This window comes from Adiantum capillus-veneris, chromosome 28, assembly GCF_014529385.1.
Source record: "Adiantum capillus-veneris isolate H3 chromosome 28, ASM1452938v2, whole genome shotgun sequence".
NCBI classification, from domain to species: Eukaryota; Viridiplantae; Streptophyta; class Polypodiopsida; order Polypodiales; family Pteridaceae; genus Adiantum; species Adiantum capillus-veneris.
In genome coordinates, this window is record NC_140958.1 from 47,975,724 (window position 1) to 47,987,958 (window position 12,235).

Consider the following 12,235-nt stretch of genomic DNA (forward strand, 5'->3'; position numbering starts at 1 on the left):
AATCTTGGGGGCAATGATGATGTCTAAATACAACAAATATGAAAAAAAAGGGTTTAGCATTATGTCCTCTATAATCCCATAGAACTACTCAATATATAGCCAAATTTGAGTTTATGATTAGGTATGGTTACTATCTACAAAAAGCACACAATGGGCATAAGAAACTAGCAATATTGAGAAAGATATACTTGCTACACTATAAAGTCTCATATTCTTCTATAGTCAAAAAAGCCAACCATTGTTGTATACTATGCTATAAAAGGTATTAAGTACTTCAAAAATCAAGGAAGAGTGCAATCATCATACCCTACATGAGTGATCATCTTTTGATCACATCAAACTTGCTTTACACACAGTTTAGCCATAACATGGCCTATATACCTTTCTCTCATGGATTCAACTTGTTAGTGGCCACCCTTATCTCCATAGTCTTAAAGCATGTTACATGTTGTACTCGGTCCATAGGTCAATCTGACCTTTAAGGATGACCTGTGTGTGTGTGTGTGTGTGTGTGTGTCTGTCTGTCTGTGTTTTAACCTTTGAGGTCATTATGATTGTTTCTATGATATTAAAAGTTATGCCCCCCTCTCCTTGTATAAGTATGTGAGCATGCAAGACCTTGAGTTCAAGAACCAATGTTCATCGGCTAGAATTTTTAGGTCTCTTATGATCTTCTTCTTATTCTTCTTCTTCTCTCTCTCTCTCTCTCTCTCTCTCTCTCTCTCTCTCTCTCTCTCTCTCTCTCTCTCTCTCTCTCTTCCAACTTGCTATGTAACATGATGACTTGTTGCCAACCATGTTTGGATTGGATAAGGTTTGCCTAAACTTAATAGCTGAGAGTCGAGATTAACGGGTCTCAAACCACGTCAGTAGGAAGAAAAAACTCTCTCTCTCTCTCTCTCTCTCTCTCTCTCTCTCTGGTTGCATGTCTAGTTTGTAGTATTAAAATGAAGCATGTGAGAGGGTAAGAGCCTGGTCGCATGTATCAAGGAGCCTGCTTTTTGCCTGGTCACGAGCCAACTCTTCTATCTCTACCTATCTAATTGTGGTAGTTAAAAGCCTCAAAACAGGCATTGCCTTTCAAATGGTTGACTTTTGAGGCCCTGTCGGTTAGTAGGAACCTGCTCAAGATCTATCTCATCACTCAGACAAATCAAGCATTTATCTTCGACGCCATCGATTTTCTTGAGTTGCAAACAAAGCCGGAAGGCTATTTAGCCGTTCCAAAGTGACAAGGATCTAAATGTAAGCAAAATGACATGGAGGCAATCCTACAATGGAGACACATGCATGTAGGCAGCCGTACACTAAGGGACCGGAGTCATCATTTCTAGGAGTCTTACCATAGCCCGAGCGATAGTTTCCAAGCAAACTAAAACCCGAGCAAAGATTGGGTACCGGTGTCGAGGAAGTCAACCCATCTTGTGCTCTCAAACCATCACATCAACAATAGTCGAGTACCCAACAACTTTCCAAAAGAGAATGGAGCAACTGCTCTTGGTTGAGCTCTAACTTGGAACTAGGGGACTACGCTCCATACCTGCCCCACAAAGATTTCCACCTTTGCTGGTAGTTTTATCCTTTCCAAGTTGGAGGGGATTAAAGCCATAGTCATTGAAAAGCAATCCATCAAGCCATTCAAGATCGATAAGGTTGCAACCTCCCCTAATCCCAAAAAGCCACGATATCTTTCTAGAGAATCAGGCAGAAACCTTCTTGGTGACCATGCAAATAAAGCAAAAACCACTGGAGGGGGTGAAGGAGAGGGAAGGGAAGAACTTCAATGAAAAGGATGTTGATGAAGAGGACGAGCATAGGGCGACACTATGCAAAGATGAGATGGATGAAGATCTTGCTACAATGGCCACAATATCTACACACAAAAGCAAGCTTGCCAACTACCTTTCCTCACTCTTTCACCTACGAGCAAACTCCTCTCTCTCTCTCTCTCTCTCTCTCTCTCTCTCTCTCTCTCTCTCTCTCTCTCTCTCTCTCTCTCTCTCTCTCTCTCTCTCTCTCTCTCTCTCTCTCTATCGCTCGCTTTCTTTCTGCCTCTCTCTTTGCACATGAACTCACATGGGCATGTGTGTGTGTGTGTGTGTGAAATATGGAGTAATAGTGAACCACAACCGCCCTCCCCATATACTCTGAATCCATCTCTTCCCTCCTGCTACCTTGCCCCCTCTTTCTTGATCCTTCTATTGGACCCAAATGTGAGCGTTCTGCCTTCTCTCTCTCTCTCTCTTTGTGTGTGTGTGTGTGTGTGTGTGTGAGAGAGAGAGAGAGAGAGAGTGTGTGTGTGTGTGCACTGCATTGCCAGTGCCTATACTTTGCTAATGAAGCACTTACAAAAAAACTTGACACACATATGATCGTATGACAACATGTACTCGTCTTTGAATTTCCATGAAGAGATTTGTATAAGCTTCATCAATTCTCTGTATGAGAAGGTATGAATGATGATTTGGGCATTCATAACCCATATGTAAGCAAGTCCATAACATGCAGATATAAAAGCTAGGAGGTGCAACACCATGGGTAGCATAAAATAGAATGACTCAATAAGGAGTTCAAAGCCGATCTTTCTCTCTCTCTCTCTCTCTAACAACCCCCGTGCCCATGCAGCGAGAGGCACATAACACATAGAGAGAGAGAGAGAGAGAGAGAGAGAGAGAGAGAGAGAGAGACTAGTCACTGGTAAGAGTTGAATTCTTTCTCGTTCAAACGCACACGTGCACACAAAATCACACACACAGAGAGAGAGAGAGAGAGAGAGAGAGAGAGAGAGAGAGAGAGAGAGAGAGAGAGAGAGAGAGAGAGAGAGAGAGAGAGAGAGGCTTATTGATGTCACAATGACAATTAGTGTTTGAAAAACATGTGAACTTAATATTATGTCCGTAAATAGAGAAGAAGAGTGTAATTTTATTCAAAAATAACCAAGTTTTTTGAAATCTCCTTTCGGAAAATTCATGGAAAGGAATTTTGTATGTTTGCAAAATTAATTTTCCCTTGACACTAGCGACAATGAAGGAGCTGTCCATCGCCGAAAGTTAAAGAGAAAGAAAGAAAAGCTCTTGTGCCATTGCTTACTTTGGGATGCGGATCCCTTCACGAAGATCGAGTTTCTCCACCCTGGACCTCCCTACACATTTCCTGCCTCTAGGACTGCACACCGGCACGCATCGCTACACAGAGAAGGTGATTCTTTGATGTGCTGCCATTGACCTTTTATACACTGAGGGTTTTACTCGTTGGTGCTCCCTATGCAACAGTGTTTGGAAAAAATCAATTTTACAAATAAACAGAATTCCATTTAAGATAAATTCAAAGAAGAATTTCCTAATGATGTGCACCGTAAATGAACACATCTTTCATAATCACGTCACTCATTTTATCAACACGTGAGGCTTCAGTCACCTCATGGATTTTTGCCCTTGAATTGTTGGCACCTATATATGCTTGATGTAGTAATCGTGAAAAATCATGTTACCAAACAAAGAAAATTCTCTTTCTCGAATTATCGAGAGGAACTTTTAGAAAATTAGGTTTAGTTTTTGAGTTTTTCCATTAATTTTCTATTTTAGGAGAGAATTTCTCATCTTCCCCTTGCCTTCAACCAGCGTTTTTGAAATTGAAAATGGCACGATATTAAGTTGAGACACATTTTTTCGAGCACTGCGCCTTGATGTAATGTCTCTCTAGCACCACGCGCCGGCGCGCGCTGCTATAGAGAGAGAGAGAGAGAGAGAGAGAGAGAGAGAGAGAGAGAGAGAGAGAGAGAGAGAGAGAGAGAGAGAGAGAGAGAGACTTCTGCATGGGGAACTTGGAGGGACCTGGCTATGGCGTACTCCAAGCTCTCCCTCCTCTTCTTTGTCTTCCTGCTTTTCCTTCTGTAGAATGCAGTGCACGGCCAGCCATCCATGGCTCCTGCTCCTTCCCCGACCAGTGACGGAACCACAATTGACCTCGGCATTGCCTATGCCCTCATGTTTGTGGCGCTCTTGGTTACATACCTTGTGCATCCTGTTTGACGGCTTCCCATTCAACCTATATTGAACAGAAGCATTTGCAGGTTGCTATTTAAAAACCCTTGTACACAATTGGTAGAGTGTTCGTGAGCAGATAACCCTTTTTTCATGGCTATATGCTTATGGTAAATTGCTTTCAACAGCCTCTTTGCAACAATTTGTTGGAGACACTCTATATATTTTTCTAAGAGAAATCCAAGCTCAGAATTTATTTGGGTTCAAAAAAAAAAAAAAGAGAGAGAGAGATGGTGTCATAAGTAGCTGGCGGACCAAGACGACTGAGATTGATAAAGCAAGGCTATTAATGATTGCGGTAACACTAGAATGGTAACCTAACAGGACATAAAATTGTCCTTTCAGGGTTTTGGGAAAAATTTCCAAAACCATATTAGATCCACTCATTTTGAAAAATCCTTTCATGAGCTTATAGTTCAATAACTACTACATATGGAAAAAATGAGAAACTTGTAATTTTTCTCATCCCTTGGTCACTACAAGCCTCCAAAGTTGATGGACCAGTGCATTTTTCCCAAAACAACAATTTCTTACGGTTGATCGCATATAAATAAGAGTGCGGATTTTTGTAGGACATGAGATAAAATTCCTCGTTAACTTCAATGGGTTGGTGACCAAAACATATGGTTGCTTTTACCTCACTAATTTTTTTTTGGGCAAAAAAAATAGGTACAAAAAAGTCGCATTTTTGCCATTCTGTGGACCTATCATCAAAGTTTCTATAGTCACGCTCAATACAGATACTATATACATATTTTCTTAGTTCCCTTTGGGTCTTTGGATTCAAAAGGAGCCATGGAGCATGTCAAAAGGATAATGGATCTCTTACAATTGGAACCTTGGGGGCAATGATAAAGTGCTAAATACAGCAAACATGAAAAAACTTGGTTTCGCATTCTGACCTTTGGAAACCCATAGAAACTACTCAATATCTAGCCAAGTTTGTAGTCTATGATTAGATATGGTTACTACCTACAAAATACACACAATTGGCCTAAGAAACTAGCAATATTGAGAAAGTTATACTTCCTACTCTAAAATGTATCGTATTCTTCAGCAATAAAAAAACTCAACCATCATCATATACTATGCTATATAGCATATTAGGTCCCCCAAAACTCAAGAAAGATTAGATTTATGTTATATATTACACTTACACAATCAAAATTGAATTTGGATATCAAGAAAGCCCCCAAAAAAATCATAAAAGTGCTAATTTTGGCCAAAAAAAACGGGATTATGCAATTCTTGTAAATTGGTCATAACATTCAATTTTAACACTTAGCTCTCCCTACAAGCATCAAAACATGTTGAGAACTATGAAGTCCTAAACTCTAGCCATCTAAACCTCTCAAACATGAAGTTTAGAGTGGTATAGTTGCCAAAAATTGAAAAAAAAGCCAAAAACAGAACCTTTTTTTCACACAGTTTAGGTTCAAAAATGTTGTGCAAGTGTAAAGTTAATGGTGAGATCTATACTCCAAAAAAAATGCTAAGTTTTTTTCAGCTCATAAGGCATCTTTGTGGATATATAGCACCTAGAAATCCATTCTCATACTCTTGAAATAATTCAAGCAAAATGGTCACTTAACAGGACACAAAAGTGTCCAAGGACATAAAAATGTCTTGTTACCATTCTAGTGTTAAGGAGAGCAAAACCCATATTCACGTGGAGTAATGTAGAAGCATTGATGTGCATGCAAACTTGAGTTTATTCACAAGAAGTTTATGCGTGTGGAAGTGGGTCATTACAATTTTGGCATTGGTTTAAATGGTCATTCAATCTTTTTGCTCGTTTTCAAGAATCTCTATGTTTGAATTATATTATGATATCTTTTTGAGTATCACGATGACAATGACAAACTGATTTTCAAGACTCTTTTGTGACTCAAGGTAGAAAAGCGTAGCTCCCCTTAATTTACAAGAAGATTGAAACATTTCCTCACGCAAGAAAACGGACTCTTTTTCAATGTTTTTCATACAATACATAACATCATGAGCTTCTTCTCAAGAGGCACCACATACCTAGCTAGGTACGATTGGGGTCAGAGGGCCACTGTCCTTGCCTCCCGCTCCCCCCCCCCCCCCCCAGACGTGTTGTCCCCTACTAGAATCGTACCTAGCTAGGTATGTAGTGCCTCTTTCACAGAAGCTAATGATGTTGAGGTAAGTCGCAATGTGGGAATTATTGTGAGAATTTATCTAAACCTTCTTGTGGTGCCAGAAGGAAGAGAGAGAGAGAGAGAGAGAGCAAGTTTCGTGGGTGATGGTGGATGGATTGCATGAAGGCGGATAGGACCTCGAGGGCACTATCAACACAGTACAAGACAACGGAAAATGTATCGTTGAAGGGTTATGCAGAGGATGTTTCTTTGAACGTATTTGCTTTGAGGCGCATTCTTTTGGGAGCAGGGAGCGTGGCGGTGCTACTATTGCACCACAAGCCTCTCACCCCCGATCTTGCAAGATTGTACTACCACGTCATCCCTTGCATGCATCGCTATTTGCATGGTGATCTATGCACGCATCCATCTGTACAGCCCCCCCCCCCCCCCCCCCCCCCTCTCTCTCTCTCTCTCTCTCTCTCTCTCTCTCTCCCCCTGGGCCAACCCTCATCTCTGATTAGGCTGGTGCAAATGCCGAGGGCAGCCCTTGGTTTATTTGTTTGTCCCCTTGCAAGTCCACAATCGTGGCACGTTGCAAGCTTGCCGATAGCAATGTATGAAGCAGTAGTGGGCAAGTTATGTATGAAATCTAAGATTACTAAGGCGTAGTGGGCACTCTTCTTATTCTTCAAGAGAAGTGTGAACTTATGCGAACTTCATGATGTGGGTAGCAGTTGTAATCCTGAATGTGCAAAGGTTAATTTATTTATAGAGAGATTATTATATTAATAAAGAGAGAGAGAGAGATGCACTAGGTTGACTAGCAACGGCGAGGAGCCTCTGTTTCCTACTTCTTGTGCACATGCGAGTCATTGTAGAGAGAGAAATGAGGAGGAGGAGATTGCTCCAAAACTCCAAACGAAAAAAAAGGGTCCCATGTATTTTAACCATTTGTAATGATAAAACCCTGGTTAGATTTGAGGTTGCATTTGGGAAAATCAAGAAATTTGCAGAAGTCTTAGTGTAATTATGGCTAAAAGCTTCAAATTTTGACCTAAAAACTAGGAGAGTTTCAAGTTTTCCCTTGTTTTCACTAGTTAGAAAAAATGTATTTTTCTAACCCTTGGGGGTAGAGGGAAATAGAGAGAGAAGAGGTGATAACATTCTCTCTAGAAATCCACGTTGGTGTGTGCCGCTAGAGAAAGTCTATCTTTTGATGGTTCAAGATCATTAACTGATTGAGAGAGAAGAAGAGAATGAGAAACTCTAACTTCTTATATAGAGAGAGAGAGAGGCCAAGTGGGATATAATTGAGTAATGCAAGAGGCGGGTCCATCAAGTTCTTGTTCTTTAAAAAAATTAGACTCTCTAGCACTTCACACTAATGTGGTAAGAGAGCCTCTCTAGCACTTCACACTAATGTGGTGTGTGTGTGTGTGTGTGTGTGTTGTGTGTGTGTGTGTGTGTGTGAGAGAGAGAGAGAGAGAGAGAGAGAGAGAGGAGAGCCAAGTGCGATATAATTGATTAATGCAAGAGGTAGGTCGATCAAACTTTTGTTCTTGCAAAAAATGAACTTTCTAGCACTTCACACTCATGTGGAGAGAGAGAGAGAGAGAGAGAGAGAGAGAGAGAGAGGGAGGCTTGGCCTGCACACAAGGGAGCAAGGAGGTGATGTGGTAGCCAATTCTAGGAATCCATATCATGCTCGCAACATCCAACATCTTATAAAAGTTGCACCACTCAAACCCATTTAATTGCAATGCATAGTTCCAAAAGTTTTTGCACATTTCTACTATCCTCAAAGCCTTCTCTCACATGACCACCAAGGCATAATTATTAGAAGAAGTAATTGATAGTGTGACTTGCTCTAAACTTGTTCACAAAGGTAGTAACAAATATGTTGCCTGGGCTATGTCTAAATGGTTGTCTCAAAATGAGAAGGCTTGCAAACGAAGTTGTTTAATAGTACGATGCAAGAATTCTTTACCACACATGCATACGACTATGATCTTTCTGGCAAGGCTATATTGACATTGAGCCTACAAGGCCATGTAATTATCTAGCTTACTTGCATGATATGAAGCTCATATTCCTTCACCCTCCTACAAACTAATATATTAAAAAAAGACAAAGATTTTATATACGAGAGATTTTTGGTATTGGAGGGATAGAGTCTTCAAGTTGTGAATATACATTTTCTTTTTGAATTGTCCACCGTGGTTTGAGAACATCCATCAATTTCATTATCTTGGCGAGCAAGGACTAACCTCTAACAAAAAAAGTTTGAATTAGATAGAAACACATACTTTCACCCTCTCATTATGATGCTTAAAAGTAATGAAAACACCCTCAATGCTTTGTGATTGTTGATGTATATTTTTTACCGTGTTTTGCTCGGTTTAGGGATTGCTCAAGAGAACTCGCTCGGAGTTTCAGATTCCTCCATTTCTAGGAGGAGGCAAAGGGCCCACATTAAATATGCAACACCAAGGAGGACCCAAATGAGCAAAAGATTGCTAACTCCAAGACCAAGGCCAATACCCTTGACTAGCAATGATCATCATCCAATGCAATCACATCAGTGTTCTGGAAAAATCATTTTTTCAAACATACAAAGTTGCTTTCCTTTAATTTTCCAAGAGGATATTTAGAAAATTAGGTTTATTTAGCAGGTTTTTACACTATTTTTCTCTATTTTGGGGTGAAAATTCTCCTTTTCCCCTTGCCCTCAACCGACATTTTTTAAATTGAAAATGGCATGATATTAAGCTGAGACACATTTTTCCCAAACACTGAATCGATTACCCGCCTTGCACGACTATTGTCATGAGAACTGTAGCAGCAGGCAAGGTCATCTGTCCCCTTGCAGAACCCTTTTTTTTTTGCCTATGTTAGGAGTTTGAGATGTGAAGTCTTGAGAAAGCTAAAAAGTGTGGATGGTCCCGTTGGAGCTCTCAACATTGTAGCATCCGTTATTTAGACGAGAAAAGACAAAGAAAGTGTGTAGACGGATGTGAGACTCTCTCTCTCTCTCTCTCTCTCTCTCTCTCTCTCTCTCTCTCTCTCGTGTGGTGTGGAGAGTTGTAGCTAGGCAAAAATGGAGCTCGTCGGGATCAAGGGTGGAGGACATGCAGTGCTAGAGGAGTAGGTGGCTTAGCAAGCGCTTGTGGCGAGTGGGACATGTATTCAATCTAGAGTCTTGGCGTCCTAGCCAACAGAGGATTGAGGTTGTATAAGGGTGTGGAGCTTGTGGCGGCACAACTGTTGGCAGCCAGGGGTGTTGATAGAGGAGACTACATGAGACTTGTTGCAGCAACATTTGAGAAGTTTTACATGAAGTAAGTGGTGGGTTGTGTTACATTTGAAAAGTTGTACATGAAGTAAGTGGTGGGTTGTGTTCATGATTGAGTTTGGGTGGGGGTTGAGAAAGGGGGGGCATTCTCTGTCAAGCACCAAGGCCAATCAATGGCACTCCCTCTCTCTCTTTCTCTTGCTTTCAAACAAAAATACACACACACACTCCTCAACATGACTGAATGGGATTGGCCCTCTCTCTCTCTCTCTCTCTCTGACCTATGACACACATGGCGGTGCCGTAGAAAATAAAACTTGATCTCTCTCTTTCAGAATTACAATGTGTCGCATCTCTCTCTCTCTCTCTCTCTCTCTCTCACACACACACACACACACACACACACACATACACACACACATGCATGTTTGAGAACGACCAACTTATTGACACATGACACATCTCGTTGCTCATTATTTTCCCTAGCTACAAAGTCGAGCCACCTTTTACAAAAACAAAAGTAATCACTCTTTAAAATTGAAGGATAGAGTGAAACTCCAAGGTCTTACTAAAGAGTTTAAATAATATAAATATAAACATAGTACTAAGTAGTGTGACTTTTTTGGACAGAACACAGAAGTCAAAACTAGGTCTTTTCATTTTCTACAATCACTTCACTCACTTCACTTGCTACTTACCTTCACTTTTACATTTCAAACCAAATGACTTTGACATACCCTTCACTTTTACATTTCAAACCAAATGTTTCTTATGGTTCTTGAAACAGAGGAGAGAGTGACACATGGATGCCCTCTCCTTCCTTCAAAATTTTAAGCTCAACTAATAAAACGACACTGCCTTTGGTGGCGGTATGACTCCTCTTACTCTCAAGCCTCGTGCAAAACAACCCGTACCATTGGACATCGTCCACCATGACAACCCTTGTGGGTGTAGAGTAAGTTTAGAGAGCGCAAGCACAGGTATAGGTAGCACCAGAACAGCGTGACATAGAGAACATCTGCATAGACACACCCACCTTTAATGTGTGCTACCAGGAGCACTTATAACTCCCTCTTAGCCATGGTGGTGAGAACCTTAGCCTCATCGGGTTTTGCACTGCCCGGTATCCATGTAGCAGGGCCACCTCCATAGGATCTGATAACTTTGGAAGGCGTTTATAACCTACACGATCATGCATGCACATCTCGTGATTCCCATCTACACACACATGCGCTTGCGTGCCCTTCCTCCCTTTACAATGTTCGAAAAAATCATTTTTTTAAACATACTAAATTCCTTTCCTTGAATTTGCCAACATGAAATTTTAAAAAATTAGGTTTAATTTGTGGGGTTTTACACTATGTTTCTCTATTTTGGCTCAGAATTTCTTCTTTTCCTCTTGACCTCAACTGGAAATTTTGAAATTAAAACTACATGATATTAAGCTGAGACACATTTTCCCCGAACAATATCCCTCTAGTTGTTGCTTCAGGCAAGTGAACCCTAAGCAGATATCAAATCCAAGCTCACGTCCTTGATCACCCGGTATGGTTGTGAAAGTGAGTGGGAAATCGAGGCACCCTGGCTCCAAATATCAACTTATCAAATGCAACCACAATGGCTGTCCACACCACAACCATGCTAGTCGTCCTTAGCGAAAGCTCTTTGATTAATCGTTGTTCAATAGCATTGCTTCCATAACCATTTTCCCTCTTATTGCGGGTGTATTTCTTTCTCTCTTGTTGTTGCTGCTGTGAAGCAAATGCTCAAGGAGTTCTTGTGATCACCCTAACAAAAGCAGATCAATTACGGTGCAACACGTGCGAGAAAAGAGGGTAAGAAAATCATCCAATGAGCTCACAGATGTGCAAGTGGAAACTCAAAAAGAGCTTCCAGGACCTCGAGTCCTCGACGCCCACATCCAGCCATAGCTGCCTCTACTTCAATACTCGGAACTTGGCGCGTTTGTGAGTTTGGATGAGTAAAATGTCCTTCGTGTTAAGGGGATGTAGGATATGAACGACGTAGTGGTCAGACCCATGTGACCATGCCTTTCCTTGGACTCCAGCTTTGTGATCACGCGAAGCAAGCAACACTCAGGCATCTCCTTCAGTTTCATCTTGGCCACGCAGGCTAGCTCCTCTAGTTCCTGGCAACGGTCAGGCAACTCCCTTTATTTCATGTCCACCTGCCACTACGTGTCGCCCTTGTGTTTCTTCTCATCTTAATGTTTTACCTTCTAGTACGGTCATCGACCGGAGGCTGCCTCTCTCTCTCTCTCCTCTCTCTCTCTCTCTCTCTCTCTCTCTCTCTCTCTTTCTGTGTGTGTGTGTGTGTGTGTGCGCGTGTGCAATTCCATATCCATCTACTTCAGTCTTGAAGGATCAACCATCAAATTTACGTTTTGAGTCTGTTCGATAGTCGTCGAGGATCACCTCAATGCAGGAGGCAGTGCTGGCTGTCCAATGTTCAGTATTGCTAAAAGACCTCTCTCCCTCTCTCTATAGATATATTTCTCTCTAGCATGAGAGATAAAAGGAAACTCTCTCTCTCTCTCTCTCTCTCTCTCTCTCTCTCTCTCTCTCTCTCTCTTTGCGCTCTAGTTGGAACTAGGAGGAATTTGAGACTAAGCTCGCGGCTCAGGCCGCCGCTCAGGCTGTTACCAGTTGGATCAACTAATGGAGAGACCATAATCTATCTATCTCTATCATGAATGCGTAGGAGTGCATACGAACACATCATATACGGAGACTGGTGCGATGGTGCAACACGCATACACGCATGGAACAAAGCCA

At 41.4% G+C, this 12,235-nt stretch overlaps 1 protein-coding gene and 1 pseudogene across 1 annotated transcript; one reads left to right on the forward strand and one right to left on the reverse strand.

The window, feature by feature from the left end:
• Positions 1–1,372: 1,372 nt before the first annotated feature.
• Positions 1,373–3,183, reverse strand: LOC147420398 (chlorophyll a-b binding protein CP24 10A, chloroplastic-like; annotated as a pseudogene).
• A 647-nt stretch (positions 3,184–3,830) lies between these two features.
• Positions 3,831–4,031, forward strand: LOC147420399 (arabinogalactan protein 20-like). The gene has a single exon (XM_086504522.1). It carries the CDS (start codon positions 3,921–3,923, stop codon positions 4,029–4,031), a length of 111 nt encoding a protein of 36 aa, XP_086360648.1. The 5' UTR covers positions 3,831–3,920.
• Positions 4,032–12,235: the final 8,204 nt, after the last annotated feature.